Genomic DNA, 22,910 nt, shown 5'->3' on the forward strand with positions numbered 1-22,910 from the left:
CTGTCCCCTCCTGAGCCTGGTTCTGCCGGAGGTTTCTGCCCGTTTAAAGGCAGTTTTTCCTCCCCACTGTCGCCTAGTGCTTGCTCAGAGGGGATTGTTGGGGTTTTCTCTCTTTTACCTTGTTTCATTAGTTACTTGTTCAACATTTTTGTTCTTACTTCATTTTACCTTGTTTCATTAGTTACTTGTTTAACATTTTTGTTCTTACTTCATTTTACCTTGTTTCATTATTTACTTGTTTAACATTTTTGTTCTTACTTCATTTTACCTTGTTTCATTATTTACTTGTTTAACTTTTTTTGACTTGCTTGTTTATAATAAACCAATTGAATTTATCTTTTGAGTATTTTTCGTCTAATCTTTACAGAATTTTTCAAAAACATTCATATCTGTTGCTTATTTTCTTCTTGAAACCTCATAAATGGTGAAGGAAAAACCCTGGAACATGGTTTGAAACACTGAAATTGTTTCAGCTCAAACCGCCAAAGTCATACGTACGTGTGTGTGTGTGTGTGTGTGTCACAGGTGACACGGTGTCACTGATTAGGTCATCATGTTTAGCCTCATTCACTCGAGAAATTATTTAGGCCAAATCTTTAAAACTGTATCATTGCATACACATTTTCAATTCATTTCAATCACAAATGCAGTAATAATTATTTGCAGTATCTTATCTCATTTATTATGAGAACGTCATGCCTGATCATTTGCACCCACACCATCAAAAATGGGGGCAAAAGGGAGGAGATCGCTGTTGAAAAGACCCACCTTTTAGCACATCTCAGCACACCCACTCACTTCACCAGGGGCACCTTGTTTAGTTCTCTCACCTTTAATTGGGTGTGGTGCTTGTCCTTAATTGCACTCACCTGTCACACAGTATATAAGGACTGCATTCACTTTTGGCTCACTCTTTTTTCACTCCCACACGGGGCGGCAGCAGAGGTGAGGTTCTGTTTGGGTTTTTATTTTATGTGTTATTTAAGGTAATGAGGAACTTAAATTTGTTTTCTTTCAGCATTGGCGGTCCATGTGTGTCTTTCCTTCTTTGCTTTATTGAGTTGAGAATAGTGATGGGTAGATGAGGCCTCGTGAAGCGTTTCAGCACATTCCCCAAACTGTATTGATACTGTGTCGACACAGTGTTGCTGTTTTGCTCCATACTGACACCTGCTGGACCTTAAATATCATTGCGGGCAACTTACTTGAGACTCACAACAGACACTGATTCAATGACCTAGTCATACTTGTACACTGTAAGGTATTGTACTTTCCATGGAATCATTTTATATCTTTTACATTTCAAATATTGTAGACATCTATAAAATATATTGTGAATGACACTAAGTGAAAATTAAAATGAAAGTATTGTGAATGTAATATTACCCATTTGACTCAGTTTATTATAAAATTCTATTCAGAAAAATAAGTTTATCCAATGTTTTTGCATTCAGTTTATTGCGTTTTTTTGACACCATTTCCCCAGCTTTGGGAAAACTCACAGGCACAGATGAAGCTGGGGTACAAAAACTGTAAAGCCAGGTGGAAAAGGTTCTGATAAGATGTCTTCCTATTCCCCCAGTACGTTAAAGGATCCTCTGATCTTGGAATGTTTCTCTCCGACACTCTCCACAATACTAAGGGGTTGGCAGTCCTTTATAATAAAATTCAGGACTGCCTGGTCCAGAACAGTCTTCCTAGATGCTTGATTTCAAAATAATAAAACACATATTAATTTAAAATAATGATGATAAAGCTGTTCAGTGTCAATATAGGCCTGCCTGTGTTCATTCTCGGTGTGTTTGTCTCCTCATTTTCATGTTTGGCTCTGTAATGCCTAAACATTGAGGAGGTGCTTTTGTTTGTGTAAGAAATGCAGAACAGATGCGACATTTGACCTGCATAAAATGAAATAAATAATTTACACTGCAAGTCACATTGCTGTTTTTCCTATTCTGATAGATTACACTGAAACAAAGACAGACAAACAGTCACCTGTTTGTGACTGTTTGTAAGGTTTGGGGAAACCTGCAGTCAGCTGAGACTGAAGAAGTCACTTGGATGAGTGACGAAACGTTTCTCCCACAAAACGCTACGTCCAGATGAACAGATTCAACTTTTGGAGAGAAACAGTCACCTTATTTGCAGTTAAAAGATCAAAATGATCCCACACAGCAGAAACATTTCTTTTTCTTTCGGGCTCCATTTTGTTATGGAGAGATGTGTTGTTGGTTTTTTTTAATCTTTGCGAGAGTCATTTCGTTTTTGGTTTTTTTGGGGTTTTTTTTGTGGCGACTCATTTCGTTGACAGATGCGGATGCGGTACTTTTTAAACACAGTTTGGCGCGTTGGCAATGAGCGATACAGCAGCTGTATCGATCACGTGACTTTTTCTTAAAGCGACGCACGCACCGATACAGGCATCGCTAGGTGAGCTTGATACATGCGTCGGTGTGTCGGTGTTGCAGGACCCATCACTAGTTGAGAATAAAAGGAGAACCCTGTGAATGATTAGATGACTGCTTATTCTCATTCTGATCGGATGAGCCCATGATGCTGATTATTTAAACCCTGAGCCTTCCTTCCTTCACAACATGGTCCTCCGAGCCGGAGCAGTGTTAGCGTCATGGATTCACAGCAGCCATTGACTGAAGGTTTGAGACGTTCCAGTCGTGATAGTCGACCTCCTGCCCACCTGCAGCAGTATGACGTTCAGTATCCTGGAAGTAGAAGAGCTACATGTGAGACAGAGTCAAACCGAATGCCAGCACAGTGACAAAGACACACATGGGCTCCAGGATCCTGTCGGAGAGTCAGAAAGTCAACCAGAGACACGTCGTGCGTGTGTGTGTGTCTCTTACAGGGAGAGAATATTTTAATGAATGGTGTAACTCTGAACTGAGGTTCTTTTCTCAGCAGTGCGCACATGGCGAGCGACTACTCTCTATTGAATAAGTGAAAAAGTGAAATGTCTGTAAATACAGCTGTTATTGAATCCATGTTATTGTGTCAGATTAATGCCTGCATGTTGCAATGTGATATTTAGAAAAGCACGCATTTATCCACATGGCACAGTGCCTTATGTTAACTAGGAATGCTCATAATGTCTCGTGTTCTTCTGCTCACCATATAGGTCAGCTGTTCCACAGATTTCAGGTTTATATGTTGGAACACTTTATAATAGAGAGACTAATTTGTGCTGTTGAAGTGATCTGGTTAGATCATCCAGCAATTGCGGCATCGCAGAAATTCGCCCCACTTCATACATTTTTTGTATTCCTGTGTTTCTTCTGTTTGTCGGGTTGATTGCTATGATTCCATTTTCCTCTGCTTACCCCCCAATTCTAACTTTGACCCTAAAACCGTAACCCTAGAAAAAATTAGCAAAGTTAAAGTTCTAACTTTTACCAAAATCCTTTGCTCAATGGTCAAAGTGGTGTGAATGAAGTTAAGTAAATGATATATTATGTATTTTTTATTCATTTTTATTTACAAACACACAGAGAGACAGTCATTGAGAGTATCCTTACAGCTGTCCTCTTGTCCTGTAACTTTATACTTTATTGCTTTCATTTATTCACTGCTGCTAAGTGTTAGAAAAGATTATTTCTGTTGCATTTAAAAATGATAAAAGTATTTTTCAGCCAACAGATCGTACAACAATGTAATTTATCCTTTGATGAGAAAATCTTATTTTTCTCTCACAGTATGAAGCCGTCAAGGTTTTTAACAACAGACTATAACAGACAGGAGTGCATGCCAATATTTATTGCTGTCATTATTCCCATACATATTCTGACTGACTCGTCATACAAAGTGAAACAGAGCAAACATAATTATCCATAATTACACTGACTGACACATTTCATCACCTGGTGTTTTGACTGACTGAAATTACCTGTTTGTGTTCAGTTTTTTCACTCTTCAGCATGAGAAGTATTTCACCCAAGGATATTTGGCATGCAGACTGGACCAACCAGTAGATGACCTGTTCTAACTCCAGTTTATCCACCCCGCATAATATGTGCACATAATATGTGCACAATCATTTTTTTTCTCTTTTTTCTTGTGCTTTAAATCATAGTTTGTACCGATACTTTTGAGCCGTTAAAAATGGGGGATAGAGTTGGTGAAATTCAGTTAATGCAATAGTTTTGTTAAACAACTTTTCAATAGTCAATAGTCCAACTACACCCACACCCGCCCCATTTTCTATAAAATCAGCATTTTGTCATATTTGAAATATTGTAACGATGGTTAAAGGTTATTTTACAGGTTGGCTATCCGTGCACACTGTTGTTATTTCTTTAAGATACATGTTTGGTTGTGCTGCAGGAAAAAAGGGAGTTAATGTGTGCAGGAAGAGGAGGGGGGTCCTTGTCGTTGTGTGACTGTCCGGGGCTGAAGTGAGTGGTTTTACCAGAGCATTCTCCCCGGAGTTAACGTCCCGTTTGCCTGTGTTAGCGAATAAACGGACAAACTGAGATCAAAACGTCTGGTTCTTGAGAACATATGGAAATGTTAGAATATAAATCGAATATAATCTGTTTCTTCATTTATTTTCTTTAAAATACTGTGTGTGTGTGTGTGTGTGTGTGTGTGTGTGTGTGTGTGTGTGTTTGATTATCGTAATTATAATAATCCATAATTATGTGGATATGCATATTAGTTAGTTTTAGTAGTTCGTTTTTAGTGAAATATAAGCCCTCCAGAAAGGCAGGGAAAGGCCCTGTAATGTACTTTAAAACGAAATACGTTTGGAGTTTGTTGCTGAGCTTTTCCTTCCCTCCTTTTGCATCTGAGGAGCAGAGGAGAATCCATTCTCTTTGTCCAATGCGTGTGCAATGTACTTACATTGAGCGCACTCAGAACGTGCGTTTATGTGACCAGCTGTTTGTCTGCTTTGCTAATCCAACCAGAGGTAGAGCTCTGTCTAAGCAGAGGCTGTCTTATTGGATTATGGAAGCTATCTCACTGGCGTACAGCACCAAAGGTCTTGCTTTGTCCCAGGGGGTAAGAGCTCATTCTACCAGGGGGATGGCAACCTCATTGGCTCTTTTGAAAGGGGTGCCTGTAGCTGATATTCGTGCGGCAGCTAGTTGTTCCCTGAAGGAGAGGAACGAGGTACAACACAAGGTGGCCCCACTGAAAAGTTTGGCTTGGTGAAGAGCGGCTATCGAACTGAGGGATTACTGTGATGACAGCGGTTATATGTGCAGGTGGGGCTGTGGGCATGTCATCACAAGTCATCTGCCTTAAAGGTGTGAATAAAGGTTTCTTCAGCCAGGAAAAGCGAGGGCGTAATAGCGTATACTTATGTGTTGTACCTCGTTCCTCTCCTTCAGGGAACAGAAGTTACAGACATAACTGTTCGTTCTCATCCCAAAATGTAACATTTAACGCTATAGGACAAATCGTCGGTATGTTACGCTTTCGGCCATCCAACACATCTCTATGTTAGACACTTGGAAACAGGAGGAAACATGAGAACATTGACTGAATCTTTATTTTGAACATGTTGAAAAAGTACAACAACATAGAATTAAAAAGACAAACAAACAAAGCAAAACAAAAGGAAAACGAGCAACCAAAACTACAAATAACTTTCATGCTCAAAAAGGAGCAGGAAGAAGCATAAGCTTATTTAATCCCACCCCCTTTCCCCTATCTAGTAATCAATAGACTACAGAAATACCTCCTTACAATTACATTATATGTTACGTGTATTTTTTAAAATTTATTAATTATATGTATATCTGTCTTTCTATTTACCCATACATACATATATAAACATACACACATATGCACATTTTCAATTACCCCAGTAACATCTCAAAGGATACACAACCAACAGATATATACCCATACCAACATACCCGTGCACCCGCACACACATGAAAATACTGGACAAGAACACCCTATCAAAACTCTACCTCCTCTCTGTACCCTGCAAAAACCATATCCTTAAACCGCTTTTTAAACTGCGCCATGCTCGGACATTGCTTCATATCTTTACTTAGTCTGTTCCACAGCTTCACTCCACACACAGAGATGCAAAAACTTTTTCAAGTTGTACAGATACAAGGATGTTTTAAATTTAATTCCCCCCCTCAAATTGTGTCCCCGTTCCCTTTCAAAAAAACAATTTTAGAATATTGTCAGGAAGCAGGTTGTTTATTGCTTTATACATAATTTGTGCAGTGAGAAAATGAACCAGCTCTGTGAATTTTAGAATCTTTGACTTTAAGAATAGTGGATTTGTATGATCTCTGTAACCAGTTTTATGGATTATCCTTATGGCCCTTTTTTATAATATAAAGATTGATGATAGCGAACATTTGTAAGTATTGCCCCAAACCTCTGACAAGTAACACAAATACAGTGCAATCAGGGAACAATAGAGAATGTGGAGTGATTTGTGGTCCAGAATATGTTTTACTTTACTCAAAATTGAAATACTTCTTGAAATTTTGTTATGTATATGATTTTTAATTTATCATAATCACTCCAAGAAACTTATGTTCAAGTACTGTTTCAGTTTACACACCATCTATATTAGTCTGCACTTGTGCATTTCTAAGGGAATTCCCAAATAAGACTATTTTAGTTTTACTTAGATTTAGCGATAGTTAAACCATTTTTTAATTTGGCACATTTCTGAAGTAATTGTATCCAGCAGCTCCTTTAGACTCCCCCCAGAACAAAAAATATTTGTCGTCTCCAAATAATACTAGTTTAATATATCAAATGCCTTGCTAATATCATTTATATAAATAATAAATAATTTTGGACCCAGTACAGAGCCTTGTGGAACACCACAAGCAATGTTCAAGCATGATGAGGACACCCAGCTTCACAAATTGTTTCCTGTCACTTATATAATTTTTCACCCAGTGCAGTACAACCCCCCTTATCCCATACCGTTCCAGTTTATTAATTAATATGTTATGACTGATTGTGTTGAATGCTTTCTTGAGATCCAGAAATAGTCCAGCTGTATACTGTTTCTGATCTATAGGATTTGTAATCTCCTCAATTGATTCGATTAATGCCAGTGATGTTGATCTTTTTGATCTGAATCCATATCGACTTTCAGAGAGTAATTTATATTTATCTAAGAATTTGTCTAATCGTTTATTAAACAGGTTTTCTATGATTTTGGAGAATTGTGGTAGTAAAGAAGCAGGCCTGTAATTTGTGAAGCGGTGTCTATCCCCAGTTTTATACAGCGGCACAACTTTAGCTATTTCCATTTTGTTTGGAACTTTTCCAGTCTGAAATGATAAGTTGCAAATATATGTTAGAGGTGCTATGATTCCTTCAATGACCTTCTTGACAATTTTCATGTCAATATCATTACAATCAGTAGATGTTTTATATTTACACGTGCACAATGTCAATTATTTCTTTTTCCTCCGCTGCTGTGAGGAACATTGAGTTACTGTAGGGTTCCTATCAATCAGGTATTCAGTACAGTCTACTAATGGTAGTGACTCAGGGATTTGTTCTGCCAGATTTGGTCCAATATTTACAAAATAACGATTAAAGCTGTTGACCACATCAGCAGTGTTTTCCATAATATTGCCATTGTCATTAAAATATTGAGGATAATTTTGTTGTCCAGAATTATTTTTAATGACACTATTTAAAACATCCCATATTCCCTTCATATTATGTTTATTGTTGATCAATGTTTTACTATAATACTCTTTTCTACATACACGTATAATATTGGTCAACTTATTATTGTATTTTTTATATTTATTTTCAGCATCTTTTGTTCTTTGTTTTAGGAATTCCCTATAGAGTGTATTTTTCTTTTTACATGCATTTTGTAAACCCTTAGTGATCCATGGCCTATCTGAATATTTGTGCTTTCTGTTGTATTTTATTGTTGGACAGTTTTTATCGTAAAATTCCATGAATATTCTTAAAAATATGCCGTATGCAATATCAATATCAGTTTCTTTGTAAACATTGTCCAAGTCCTGTTGCAGTTCTGGGTCGGTTCGACCCAGCATTCTGAGTTTATCATGTTTTGGGGGGGGTTTTGCATTATGGAGTGTTTTCGGGTTCTCTGGTGTTTTGATTATTTACGATAGATTATATTACTGTGGTTCTGGTTTGGGGTTTTGTTCACAGGGTTTGTGTTCTGATGTTTTGTGTGGGTTTAGTTCTGTGTCTGGTCTGCATCCTTGTGTAGTGATTTCTTGTTTCCTGTTTTATTGTGAAGGTCTGCGTCTCATGTGAGTGTGTTCAGTTTACCTCCCTTGTCTCGTCTCGTTAATCACTCCCAGCTGTGTCCCCCACCTGTGTGTAATCTCCCTGTGTTTCTCTCTTTAAGTCGTGTTTTCTGTCATTGTAGTTGCTGGTCCGTCTGTGTATCCACCGTGCTCCTTCTGTGTGTTCTTCCTGCTATCCGTCGTCATTTACCTCTGCTCATCCTCCTTCATGTTCAGGTCCTGGTTTGTGTTCAGTAATTTAGTTGTTCTCAGTTTAAATAGTCTTCAGTCCCGTTTGCCGTTTCTCCATTTGCATTTTGTGTTCAATAAACCACCTCACCTTCACGAGTGCCTGCGACTGGATCCTCCTTTAATATTTCCACATGGCTCACTCTACTCGCCGTGACAAGTCCTGATTTAATAGATCTGTTTTGGAGGAAGGAAGGTTCAGGGTTTAAGTAGTCATCATCATGGGCTCATCCGATTAGAATGAGAATAAGCGGTCAGTCATTTACAGGTTTTGTCGTTTTATTGAATAATGGGTAAAGAAAGGAAAGACACACATGGACTGTTATCTCTGAAAGGAAATAAAGTATGATTTAAGTAACTCAAAATAATACACGAACTCAGGAGACTCAAACAGAAACTCACCTCAGCTGCCGCCCCATGTGGGAGTGAAGAAAGAGTGAGGGGTAGGTGAGTGCAGTCCTTATATAACGAGTGACAGATGAGTGCAATTAAGGCCAAGCACCACCCCCAATCAAAGGTGAGGAAAAGAAACAAGGTGCATCTGGTGAAGTGAATGTGCTGAAAGGTGAGCCTTTACAACAGCCGCCCCCATATTTCTACTGAGAAATATGTTCAAATGATTAGAGATGCTCTTTTTCACGAAGCGGGGGCAGAGGAATCAGACATGCTACAGGTCTAATATAGGTTTGGGGGTCGACCTGGAGGTCGACAACGCAGGCCAGACAGTTCAGGGGGCTGACCATGTAGCCAGCGGTGGTGGCAAAGCAGGTCCAAATGCCAACCGCGTGGGATGCAGCTGCAGGCCCAGACCTGCAGACCGTCGGGCAGTTTTGCAGGTGCTGGGGGCAATTTACGGGACTTGGCAGGGGCAGGACCAGGTGATGCAGGAGCAGGCGGTGCCCTGACCACTGGCGGAATGGCAGCCACAGGCGGTGGAACTGGTGATAGCGGCACTGCCGGTGACGACGTAGGTACTGCTGATGGTAGAGTAAGGAGGTGGCTGAATGAATTCAGAGCCATCAACGGACACGAGGATGTGCTGGAGCGGTTCTTCTGAACCTTAACTGGAAGATGTGAACAAACATTGGGCATGTGCGGAACTGCTCTGGGGTTGGAAGTCTGTGATCGGACCTTGGAGTGTCCATCCTAATCGGGTTTTGACTGCTGAAGGAGATCCAAATGGTCCATGTCTAACTGGTGCAACAGGTATAATAAGGTGGGTATGATCAGAGCCTATGAGCAGTAGTGGAGCTGCTTTGTTAATAAAGGGTAATGGGATACCTTGGAGATGCTTGTATCTCCGTTGGAGAGAGGATACGGGGTAGGTGTGGTCTGAAAGTGCTAAGTGATTTGTAGCGAAGGCATTATTAACTGTGTAAGTTTTCTCTGGATGTGCGATGGGAGAAATTTGGAAACTTACAGAAGAACCTTGAATAGTTTCAACTTCTTGATGGACAGTTCTGAGTGATAATTTTTCAGCTTTCCCAGTTAGGTAGAGATGCTGAGCTGCTGATGTCAGAAGCATGGTACGTTGGGAGCCATCATCAAGTACGGCATATGTTTCCAGGGTTCTTTTGCCATTATGCAGGAGCACTTTCACAACTTTTAATAGTACACTAGGACAGTCACTAGGTTTATCAAAGTACAGTGTCCTCACTACAGGATTAACTTCAGTTCTAGGTCTCTGATTCACCTCACACAGGATCTGTAGATGTCTTCTCATGCAGGTAGCACAGTCTTTTCTCAGATCGCACTTTGCAGCCTGATGAGTTCTAGCACAACGCCAACACCGTTTGTTTCTCTTTATCCAGTTTATTTTCTCTTCCTTTGTCTTGTTAATGAACTCAGGGCACTTGCTAATGTGGTGTTCAGGTGAGCAGCAATATGCACATCTTGCCTTAGTCATTATGATGGGTTGTGCTGCCTGTACAGGATCGGATGGATTTGTCCCATGTAATATTGTTGTGAGTGGAGAGGTGTACTTATGGGCAGGTCGTGGCTGGTTAAAGGATGAAACACGACTGTCCTTTCTTGGTTGACACTTGCATTCCATTTGCAACCAGGACGAGAACAAAGGTAAGTCATACATCATATCTCCTTGTTCCCTGTAAATGTGCCGTTTGAAGCGACTGGAATGCTCTGCGGGCAACTTTTCAAGTAGGCGATCGACATGGGAGCCACAATTTAGTTCTGTCCGTCCTTGATTACCCATAGTGCTAAGCAAACCAACTAAAGCTTGCACACGAAGAGCAAAGTTATCCAGAGTCCGACCATCACCTGCTCTGTCTCATGAGGGTCAAGAAGGTTAGTAAGGGCCATTCGTAACAGCCTATACTGGATTTCATCTTCACTGGTAAGGTCTGGGAAAGAAGGACCCTCAAGCTTATATACATGTGTTCTAATGCTAGAGGAGTGACCCGAGCTAGCAGTAACAGGTACCAAAGGTTTTTGTGCATGCAAACCATCAGATGTAGCTGGTTGCAGCTTTACAGGAGGGTGCTGCCTTGGTTCTGGAATGCAAACGAGAGGTTGAGCGGGGTCTTCATCTAGAGGAACAGCAGGTTGAACACATGAAATCTGGTTGGGACCTTGCAGTGGTGTGGCCAGGAAATTAAAAGGAGTCTCATCTGGTGTAGGAAAAACTGGTCTAGGCAAACCACTTGAAGGAACTGCAGCATCCAATATTGTTGAATTAGGGAAAGGAGGGCTGGCAGCCGGAACTGCACCAGAGTGACGGCTAACCTGTGGGGGCTGAGAGGGTGATTGACATGTTGCTGGATCAATCACTGGGAACTGCTCATGTTGCTGATGCGTTTGGGGAATGGCTTGTAAACCGCATACAGAGGATTTGCTTTCATCAGATGAGACAGTGTGAATTGAAGATCTGGAGGAACTGCAAGAATGGGGAGGAGATAATTGAATCATGAGTTGCCTAATCTCCCTCATTGTCACCAGGAGTTCCCTCATCACCTCATCTTGGTTGGTGGGTAAAGGAGCAGGGGATGTCTCTGGTTGTCTTTCTGACTCTCCGTCAGGATCCTGCAGCCCATGTGTGTCTGGGTCACTATGCTGGCATTCTGTTTGACTCCCTGTATCACATCTAGCACTTATACTCCCAGGGTACTGAACGTCATACTGCAGGTGGGTAGGAGGTCGCCTTTCACAACTAGAACTTCTCAAATCTTCAGTCAATGGCTGCTGTGAATCCATGACGCTAACACTACTCCAGCTCGGAGGACCATGTTTTGGAGGAAGGAAGGTTCAGGGTTTAAGTAGTCATCATCATGGGCTCATCCAATTAGAATGAGAATAAGCGGTCAATCATTTACAGGTTTTGTCGTTTTATTGAATAATGGGTAACGAAAGGAAAGACACACATGGACTGTTATCTCTGAAAGGAAATAAAGTATGATTTAAGTAACTCAAAAATAATACACGAACTCAGGAGACTCAAACAGAAACTCACCTCAGCTGCCGCCCCATGTGGGAGTGAAGAAAGAGTGAGGGGTAGGTGAGTGCAGTCCTTATATAACAAGTGACAGGTGAGTGCAATTAAGGCCAAGCACCACCCCCAATCAAAGGTGAGGAAAAGAAACAAGGGCCGTTTATCAATGCCCAAGTACGCGAGTACGTACTCGCGTGCTCGGTGAGTACGTACTCGCCGAGAACGCACGAGAGTACGTACCCGCCGAGAACGCGAGCACGGACTCGTGGGCCGTTTCTCAATTCTCAAGTACGCGAGCACGGACTCGTGATTTGTACAGTCGGAACACCAGTGTACGTGATGATGTCACAGGTCCGGAGTTTTTACTGCCGTCCCCTCCTAATTTAACTGTGAGTAACATGTTATGAAGCTTAACTGTAATCACAGCCAAACCGGTTTACTCAGGAACAAATAAAACACTGAAATAAACCAAACATTAACATTTAGAAGTGATCTAAGTGACTTATATATCATTTTTAACCTCAGTAGTGAAACCTCTATTAATAAAAATAGTGTACATGTACATACGTGTACATACCTTAATAAAAACAAGCAGGTGAGATGTTAGAACGCTTTTATTTCTATTCTAGTGGACACTCAATACTATAGACAGCTGCTGGAGTTTCTTTAACCTGAGTAGTGAGAAGACCGCGAGCGGGGGGGGGGCGATGTGCCGGGAGTCCGCTGTTGAGTTTTGGACGAAATGCATTCTGGGATATATAGCTGTCCCAAGTCTACACCGATGCATGCTCGATAAAATGGGCGGATCGAGAACACATCCGGGACTTTTTCGCGTTCTCGGCGTGATGCGTACTTCGAATTGGAACAGTACTTGGTCTCCGACTGATGACGTATCACGAGTACACGAGAACGCAAGTACGCACAAGTACGCATATTGATAAACGCCCAAGGTGCATCTGGTGAAGTGAATGTGCTGAAAGGTGAGCCTTTACAACAAGATCATTCTTAAGTGCATTCATAGTTTCTTCTGTCCTTAGACGTCTGTATCTCAGTTGTTTCTCATGCTGATTTCTCTTGTAATTAGTGTCATAAACTGGTGTCATAAACTGCAAAAACTGGTAGGTGATCACTGATGTTATTAATTAATAATTCACTCACAATGTTGTTTTCCATATTGTTAGTGAAAATATTGTCGAGTAAGGTGGCACAATGAGGTGTAATTCTGCTAGGCCTGGTTATTTTAGGATGTAAACTTCTTGATCAAGGAACTGATCTCCCAGCCCATTGTTCCTTCAGTGGTGCTATTTTCAGTCATTATGCAAATGTACTGTTTATAAAATTGGGGAAATCTGCAGTCAACTGAGACTGCAGTTCAGCTGAGGAACTCCTGAGGAGTCAGCTGAACGGTAAGAACAAGATCCGGGCTATCAACACCTATGCCCTGCCCGTGATCAGGTACCCTGCTGGGATAATAAGTTGGCCAAAGGAGGAGATACAAGCTACTGACATCAAGACCAGGAAACTCCTGACCATGCGTGGAGGGTTTCACTCCAAGTCCAGCACCGTAATGCTGCATGCTTAGCGGAAGGAAGGAGGCCGGGGATTGGTGAGCATCAGCACCACAGTCCGGGATGAGACATCCATGAATACATGAGGAAGATGGCCCCAACCGACCGCATGTTCATTGAATTCCTCAGGTAGCAGAATACCAAGAAAAAGGAGGAAGAGGAGTCACCATCATGGAAGGACAGGCCCCTGCACGGTATGTACCATGGGCAGATGGAGAAGGTGGCTGACATCCAGAAAAACTACCAGTGGCTGGACAAAGCTGGACTGAAAGACAGCACAGAGGCACTAGTCATGGCAGTACAGGAACAAGCTCTGAGCACAACAGAGGCTGGTGTCTATCACACCAGGCAAGACCCCAGGTGCAGGCTGTGTAAAGATGCCCCTGAGACAATCCAGCACATAACAGCAGGGTGCAAGATGCTAGCAGGCAGGGCATACATGGAACGCCATAACCAAGTGGCCGGCATAGTATACAGGAACATCTGTGCCGAGTACGGCCTGGAAGTCCTGAGGTCAAAATGGGAGATACCCCCAAGGGTGGTGGAGAATGACCGAGCTAAGATCCTGTGGGACCAGATACAGACGGACAAAATGGTGGTGGCTAACCAACCGGACATAGTGATGGTAGACAAACAGAAGAACATGGCCATAGTGATAGATATAGCGGTTCCGAATGACAGTAACATCAGGAAGAAGGAACACGAGAAACCTGAGAAATACCAAGGGCTCAGAGAAGAGCTGGAGAAGATGTGGAGGGTGAAGGTAAATGGTAAATGGCCTGTATTTGTATAGCGCTTTACTAGTCCCTAAGGACCCCAAAGCGCTTTACACATCCAGTCATCCACCCATTCACACACGCATTCACACACCGGTGATGGCAAGCTACATTGTAGCCACAGCCACCCTGGGGCGCACTGACAGAGGCGAGGCTGCCGGACACTGGCACCACCGGGCCCTCTGACCACCACCAGTAGGCAACAGGTGAAGTGTCTTGCCCAAGGACACAACGACCTAGACTGTCCAAGCTAGGGCTCGAACCGGCAACCTTCCAATTACAAGGTAACAGTGGTCCCAGTGGTAATCGACGCACTAGGTGCAGTGACTCCTCCTTTGGCCAGCTTATTATCCCAGCCCATCACAGTTTCCACCTTTCTATTTGAGCACCCTGTTTTAATGTAAGGAAGTGCAAAGTTACAGGAAATGTGACATTACATGGCATAATTGCCTCTAAAAAAAAAGAGCCACAGATGACATTGTTAATGTCACAAGATAAGATCATTTATAAGAGATGGTGGTAATATGGGGGTCTCTGCTTTGCATCACAGATGCTTGATAATTCACAAGAGTAGAGATGGAGGGAGGGGGATGCACAATTTTCCAGCAAAGTTGGGATTTGCAAGCAAATTGTGCACATGAATCTCTCTCTCTCCCCTCCCTCCCTCCCTCCCTCCCTCCCTCCCTCTGTCACAGCTCAACACAAGAATTCAGGATTCACATGAAGCACCACCGACTTGACAGAAACCCACAGCTATGATACCCCAATGCAAAATGAACTACAACTGTAGCAGCCCCTGGCATCAACACGAGGAATCGGAATTACCAAATTCTTATCAATTCCCATCCCTAAACAACAAAATATTTGAGATAACATCTATTCAGATTTAATGTTTATTTGATCAATGGGAACTTAGTGGGTTATTCTACTAAATAAAATGCTTGTTTTGAATCTCTTTTGTACTGGTTATGGTTTCTTTTGCACGAAAAGATAAAGACTATACACAGATGCAAGATCACAAGAGGAAACCAGTCCTCTCCAGTTCAGAGGGACTTAAATGGCTGGGTAGTTTAACTGAGCATACACAGGAAAATATCACCATTATTCATAGGGGGTGTTGGGTCTGTGCTTCCACAGGCCCCGCTGGTTTAGAGACTTATTCCCGTTAACGAAGCAAGACGAACAGCTCAACCGGTTTTTCACATGCTAGCACGGGAAGGATCTCAGAGCAGCCCTTCTGCCCTCGGTCTCAGACCACTTCGAAGAACTAGCTTCCCCTGCAGCCTTTTATTCTGTTACACACAGTTTACACAAACACCCATTGTAACCCCCCCCCATGATCACAAAAGTTAGCAGGTAGAGTCTGCTCTGACCCTTCCTGTAAAGAGCATCAGTGTTGTGGCTCCAGTCCAGTTTATTATTCAGGTGAACACCCAGGTACCTATAAGAGTCCACTATCTCAATGTCCACTCCCTGGATGTTCACCGGTGTCAGTGCGGTGGGTCTGCATCTCCAGAAGTCCACCACCAACTCCTTGGTTTTCCCAGCGTTGATCAGCAGGTGGTTCTGCTGGCACCAGTCCACAAAGTCCAGAGTCCACTGTCTGTACTTTGAGTCGTCCTCACCTGTGATGAGGCCGACTATGACAGAGTCATCAGAGAACTTCTGTTGGTGGCAGCGTGGGGAGTTGATGGTGTGCAGTGTAGAGGGTGAAGAGGAACGGTGCCAGCACAGTTCACTGTGGGGCCCCCGTACTGCAGGCCAGTGTATCAGAGACACAGCCCTGTGAGGTAGTCCAGTATCCACTGGGACATATGGTGGTCCACTCCCGATAGCTCCAGCCTGTCCCTCTGAAGTCGTGGCTGGATGGTGTTGAAAGCACTGGAGAAATCAAAGAACATGATCCTCACAGTGCTTCCAGGCTTCTCCAGGTGAGTCAGAGCTTGGTGCAGGAGGTAGATGATGGCGTCCTCCACCCCGATGCCAGACTGGTAAAGCAAACTGCAGCGGATCCAATGAAGACCTCACCAGGGGGCACAGATGGTTTAGAACCAACCTCTCGAGGGTCTTCATCAGATGTGATGTCAGGGCTACCGGCCTGTAGCTGCTGAGGTCCTTGGGATGGGAGGTCTCTGGGAGGGAGCGTAAAATGTTACGTTTTGGGATGAGAACGTGTTGGGAGTATTAGGTTATTATGTACACATTGGTAAGTTGTCTTGTAGCAACTGACAAATTGAAACAAATAAGTGTGCTGTGTGTGCAACAGCCTGGCAAAACATTACCTGTCCTTTTAATAAATGCACAAGTGGTGGTGATTATAATAATAGATTAATGCAATAGCAAATTGTGCCTTGTTCTCAGATAGACAGCAAGTGGAGAGTGACAGATGTGATGAGGAGATGGAAGGAGGAAGAGAGGCAAAGAGTGAGTCACAGACGTAGCCTAGACTAGAGAGAATGTAGAGGGATTTAATCTGTTGCCTTATGGTTCCAACTGCTGTCACCAATCTTTGCATTTTAATATTATCTCATAACACTTGTTTAATCAGATACCATCTCTCCTGTGGACTTTTCAACGTCTACACTCTCAGATCAACACAGCCCTGCCCTCTACAGCCCCTCAACAGCAACATTTACCCCATCAGGTAAAACGTGGGCTGCGTTTGCTTTGCATTGTCCCCGCTTGACGACAGTGATATAGTGTGATGTGATTCCATATTAGATTATTGATGAGTGAGTTGTTGTTTTTCGCCCTCGTTCTATGTGCCCCTTTTTAACTTGGAGCACCCGCCACTTCAAACATCTCTGCACGGCCCTACACGACCCACCAGCCATGGTGCAGAAGCCACAGGGGGCCCCAGCGATGAGCCCGCAGGCTCTGTCCGCAGCCGGTTACGCCAGAGCAGACTGAGCCCTGGGTGTCAGAGACCCCAGATCTGAGGGCCTTCCACATCCTGGAAGGAGCACATGCAGACCAGGGCCCACCGCAGCAGCACCACCAAGCCTCACAGAACATGGGGCGGCCCACCCGACCCCACTGCAGAGGAAAAACTACACCCACCCCAACATTCAGTCAACTCCCAGACTACATAAGACAATAGACACCCAGGTTGAGTTCATCCTCCACCTCTGCCAGTTTCCCCCCACTTGCAGAGACCCCCTGTAAAGGATCATTTCTGATGTTGCTTCAGTGAACAGTAGATGAAGGGCCACATGCATCTCTCAGGTCCTGTGTCAGGTTTTCGCTGATTTGTTTTCCCTATTTCATGAGGACATGACATTCAGATACTGTTTGTCTGCTGTAGATTGGTTTTCTGCTTTTGGCTTCACTCATCATTAATCTAACACACTAACATGAAGCTGTATTTAGAGACATTTCACTTTTATTTGTTATTCAATAGAGAGTAGTCGCTCGCTGTGTGCGCATTGCTGAGAAAAGAACCTCAGTTCAGAGTTACACCATTCATTAAAATATTCTCTTCCTGTAAGAGAAACTCTTACAAATATATATATATATATATGCCATGCACAAAATACCTCTGTTCACAACTTTCAGTCACAACATTAACACTAAGCCACTTTAATAAATCCTCGTCAACCGACCGACCGCTGTTACCGGTGCGACGAGCCTGGCCACGTGGCGCGTGACTGCCCAGCACCTGCCCCAACGGCCAGAACTACGCAGCCTCAGGGAAACGGGGTGGGAGCGGTGTAGCGAGGGGACCACTGCTCCAGCTTCCTGTCCCCCTCCAAGGACAATGCACTGTGGTGGGCCGAGTCGGGCACCTCAAGGGACTCTACCTGAGCTGCTGTGTTGAGGACCAGCCATGCCAGGCCCTGGTGGACACGGGGTCTACTATTTCCCTAATACGACCTGGCGTGCTCCCTGGAAAGTCCGGGCCATTGGTGAAGGGTTGGTCGCCCACCGACACCCAGCTGATGACAGTGACGTGGGAGAGAATTGATATGCGGGGGAAGAAACCGTTGCAGATCCGAGTGAAGGATCTGGAGCTGGTGCACGACTTCTGGCTTGCTGACATTCAAGACCAGTGCATCATCAGCCTTGATCTGCTGACCCACTGGGGGGCCTGCGTCGACACCGCAAAGCGGGCTATCACTCTTGGCACAGAGACTCTTGCTCTCCAGTGCGGTCAAAAGCAGGGAGCGGAGGGGACCAGAGCCAGACGAGACAGGCGTCGGGCAGCTGCCGCTCAGCAGATTTCGGGTGCCGGTGGCTCCGGGTCATCTATACTCACCTCTCAGCCCGACAAATCTCCCTCAACTGAGACAACCGAGGCTGTTGGTGACCTGTGGCAGCGCAGCAGCGTAGGTCTCAACGTTGACCAGCGCCAGCGGTTGAGGTGCCTCCTGGATGAGAATGTGGACATCTTTGCCGCCAGTGACAAAGACTGCAGGCAGACGGCGCTGTTCCAGCACACCATCGACACCGGCTCTGCTCAACCCATCCGTCTGCGCCCACACCGGCTGCCCCTCTCAAACTGCAGGTGGAGGAGGAAAAGATCCGTGAGATGGCTGCGGCTGGGGTGATCGAGCCGTCCAACAGCCCATGGGTGGCACCCGTGGTCCTGGTGGGGAAGAAGGATGGCAGCCCGAGGTTCTGCGTGGACTTTTGCCGTCTCAGTGCAGTCACCAAGAAGGACTCGTATCTGCTTCCACGGATCGACGAGGCCCTAGATTATGTTACCGGCTCCAGCTGGTTCGGCTCCCTCGACCTACGAAGCAGTTACTGGCAGGTGGAGCTAGCCCCCGAAGCAAGGCCTAAGACTGCATTCACCATTGGACAGGGGCTGTGGCAGTTCAGGGTCATGCCATTTGGGCTCTGCAATGCGCCAGCGACGTTTGAGAGGCTGATGGAGAGGGTGCTCGTGAACATCCCTCGTAGCCGCTGTGTTGTGTACCTGGATGACCTGTTGGTGCACGGTGGCGACTTCGACAGTGCACTGTCTCACCTGAGTGAGGTCTTCAGTGCCATCCGTCGAGCTGGGCTGCGGCTCAACCCTGCGAAGTGCCGGCTGTTGGCGAGAGAGACCACGTTCTTAGGCCATGTGATCAGCGCTCAAGGTATCACCACCGATCCCGCAAAGGTGGCTGTGGTCCGGGACTGGCCGACTCCCTCGAACGTCAAAGAACTGCGGAGTTTCCTGGGCCTAGCCTCCTACTACCGTCGGTTCATCAAGGGGTTCGCGACGATAGCCAGCCCCCTCCACCGCCTGACTGACAAGGGCCAGCCGTTTGGCTGGGGTGATGCCTGCGCTGCGGCTTTTGCACAGCTGAAGGAGGCCCTCACCAGAGCCCCAGTCCTGTCCTACCCCGACGCCCGGCAACCTTTCATTGTGGACACTGATGCCAGCAATGTAGGAGTCGGGGTGGTCCTTTCCCAGCAGGACGAGGCCGGAGAACGAGTGGTGGCATACTTCAGCCATGCTCTGGGGCGAGCCGAGAGGAACTACTGCGTGACCCGGCGGGAGCTGCTGGCCGTAGTGCTAGCGGTGCGGCACTTCCGGCCATACCTGCACGGCTGCCGGTTTCTCCTGCACACTGACCATGCATCTCTGACTTGGCTCCTGAACTTCAAACACCCAGAAGGTCAGGTGGCCCGCTGGCTGGAGGTCCTTCAGGGCTACGACTTCGAGATCCAGCATCGGGCAGGTCGACAGCATGGCAACGCTGATGCCCTCTCCAGATGGCCCTGCATGGCCGTCAAGTGCTGCTACTGTCTGCGACAGGAGGAGCGGGCCCAGGAGGCGCTGGGGGTGGCTACTGCTCAGGCCACAGCCAGCGGAGGGGGATGGCTCCCATCGACCACGCAGCAGCTGAAGCGGGAGCAGGAGGCCGACGCGACGTTGGTTCAGGTGGGGGCCTGGCTGGAGGCGGCGCAACGCCCAGACTGGACGGGGGTGTCGGGACAGGAACCCGAAGTGAAGGCCTACTACTCCCAGTACAACAACCTGGAGACCCACGACGGCCTCCTGTACCAGAGATGGCGGGCCCCAGGTCAGGGCAGAGATCTCCTGCAGCTGTTGGTACCTCGGTTGCTGCGGTCGCAGGTGCTCGAGCTTGTCCACGGCTTGGTGGGGGCCGGCCACTATGGGAATGCCAAAACTCTCCGCCGCCTCAGGGGACAGTTCTACTGGCCTGGCTGTCGACGGGATGTGGAACTTCACGTGCACTTCTGTGACACCTGCACGGCACAGAAGGGCCCGACTCAACACTCCACTGCCCCCCTTCAGCAGTACCTGGTGGGGGCCCCGATGGAGCGAGTGGGAGTGGACGTCCTAGGGCCTTTCTCTGTTACGGAGTCAGGGAACCGGTATGTGTTGGTGGCTATGGACTATTTCACAAAGTGGCCGGAGGCCTACGCGGTGTCGGACCAGAGTGCAACGACGACGGCGGAGAAGCTGGTGGTGGAGATGTTCACCCGTTTTGGGGTCCCGGCTGAGCTCCACAGTGACCAGGGGCGTAACTTCGAATCGAAGGTCTTCGGGGAGATCTGCCGGCGGCTGGGGGTGGAGAAGACGAGAACCACACCGCTCCACCTGCAAAGCGATGGCTTAGTCGAGCGCTTTAACCGCACGCTGGCCACCCAGCTTGCCATTCTCACCAGCCGTCACCAGTGGGATTGGGACCGGCATCTGCCCCTGGTCCTTTGGTCATATCGGACTGCGGTCCAGGAGTCCAGCCAGTGCACACCTGCCGCTTTGATGTTTGGGCGGGAGCTCCGGACGCTTGTGGATCTGGTGTTCGGGTCCCCCCCCCCTGAGCCGGAGATTGACGGTGGGCCAGAGATGGACTACTACAGGAGGCTGAGGGAGCGGCCGCAGGTAGTTCATGACTACACCCGCGACCAAGTGCCGGGGGGGGGGGTGTTTCGTGCCTGGCGACAAGGTTTGGGTTCGCAAGAAAGGAGTGTCCCCCAAACTCTGCAGTCACTGGCAAGGGCCGGCGGAGGTCGTGGAGCGGCTAACAGAAGTGGTGTACCGTATCCGCATGCCGGGCCCGGGGCGCATGGTGGTGTTGCACCAGGACAGGCTCTCACCGTACCGATAGCTCGCTACAGCAGACGCCGGGGCAGGGGATGCTGGTGGCACCCCATGTTCTGATTCGAGTGACTTTCCCCCGCCGGTCGAGATCGGCCGGTGCACCAGAAGAAGACACCTGGACATTTGCAGGACTTTGTGTGGGGTAATGGGGTTGTCGGGGACGACTGACCCCTTAGGTGGGGGCTATGTAGAGGGCCAGGGCTGTTCGGGTTTGTTCTGACAGTTATGTTTTGTTGTCATGTTGCCATGTTGCCATGGTGACAGGTGACGCTCTCTCGGAGACTGTGGTCGTGTCCAAATTCATGGGCTGCATGCTCCTGAGGACGCATTTGTAGACCGATTACGTCACAGCGACGCGCCGAAGGCTGTCCAAATTCATAGACTCCTCCGAATGCAGCCGACAAATGCCCAGCCAAACTCCAGTTTCCGGCAATGGCGGCCGCTACTAAGTTTTAAAATTATTCTTATTACTCTTTCTCGGTCACAAAATAAACTTTTAACATATTTTCAGGCGAGAATGTGGGTGTGTAAACTTCAAATATCTGCTCGGTTTATCAAGATATCGCATATTTGCAATAGTGGTTCGACGTTTTCGGAGACGTCTGTTACCCACCAGCTCGATAGCTAGCCAAGAGCTCGAGGGTCACTGAAGCCGCCGAGAACGGCACAACTCCCGGCACATCATTTTCAGATCACCGCGGACTTTCGCTACTCAGGTTAAGCGTAATATATAAGTCACTTAGACAACCTAAAAATGCTATTGTTTGGCTTTTTTCAGTGTTTTATTTGTTTGTGAGTAAATCGGTTTGGCTGAGATTAAAATTATTAGATTAGATTAGATAAAATAAAACTTTATTAATCCCCCGGGTGGTTTTCACACAGCTGAATAAACGTCAAACAGAAAACTGATTAAACAGAAGTGTGAGATGGTCGAGAATTTACGCCAGTGTCCTGTTATATTTTAGATAGCAAGGAGCAGACGGCCGAGTTTATTAAACTCCACCGAGACAGCGGTGACGCTAATCAGAAGGCTAGACCGTCCAATTCCACGGCTGTTTACTTCCGGCCTACCCGACCTTCTGAGGACCCGGCCCACGTAGACCGCGAAGGCCGGGTCCTCAGAAGGATGCAGCCCATGAATTTGGACACGACCTGTGTGTTTTTTCCGGGTGAGAGAGCGCCATTTTTGTGTTGTTGTTGTTGTTGTTGCTGCGCCGAGCATTGGTGTTAGCTGTGTGTGCTCTTCAGCTGAAGGCTAATAAACAGCTGTGCTCCCTGGCTAGCTCACAGGAAGCAAGACCAAACGAAACCTCTGTCTCCTCCTTGTCTGAGCTCGCCACACCATGTTCCTGATTTAATGTTTAAAAGCACCTGAAAAAGGCAGAATCCCATGTAAAATTAGGGCAACCAACTATATTGTCATTACTGAAAATAACCGTATTTTTATGAGAAAGTTATTTTCTGTTATTTTCTGGTATTATTTTGGCGCCCCAGCTGCAGGAATATTACTGTTTTTCTAGGATTTTTTTTAACAGTGTGTGGTCACCGACAAACAAGAACAGTAAATAAAAACGAGTTCACGCTCGTTAT

At 45.9% G+C, this 22,910-nt stretch overlaps 1 protein-coding gene across 1 annotated transcript; it reads right to left on the reverse strand.

Moving 5' to 3' along the window:
* Window positions 1-8,661: 8,661 nt before the first annotated feature.
* Window positions 8,662-11,362, reverse strand: LOC109203011 (uncharacterized). Its single transcript, XM_025908674.1, has 2 exons — window positions 8,874-11,362; window positions 8,662-8,799 (listed from the first exon to the last, which is right to left on the reverse strand). The coding sequence occupies exon 1, from the start codon at window positions 10,681-10,683 to the stop codon at window positions 9,532-9,534; it is 1,152 nt and encodes a 383-aa protein (XP_025764459.1). The 5' UTR covers window positions 10,684-11,362; the 3' UTR covers window positions 8,662-8,799; window positions 8,874-9,531.
* Between the last annotated feature and the right edge of the window lie 11,548 nt (window positions 11,363-22,910).

Source organism: Oreochromis niloticus, linkage group LG7 (assembly GCF_001858045.2).
Source record: "Oreochromis niloticus isolate F11D_XX linkage group LG7, O_niloticus_UMD_NMBU, whole genome shotgun sequence".
NCBI classification, from domain to species: domain Eukaryota; kingdom Metazoa; phylum Chordata; class Actinopteri; order Cichliformes; family Cichlidae; genus Oreochromis; species Oreochromis niloticus.

Coding starts and splice junctions, on each gene's coding strand:
- LOC109203011 (XM_025908674.1), bottom strand. CDS start 10,683: ATGGGTAATCAAGGACGGACAGAACTAAATTGTGGCTCCCATGTCGAT.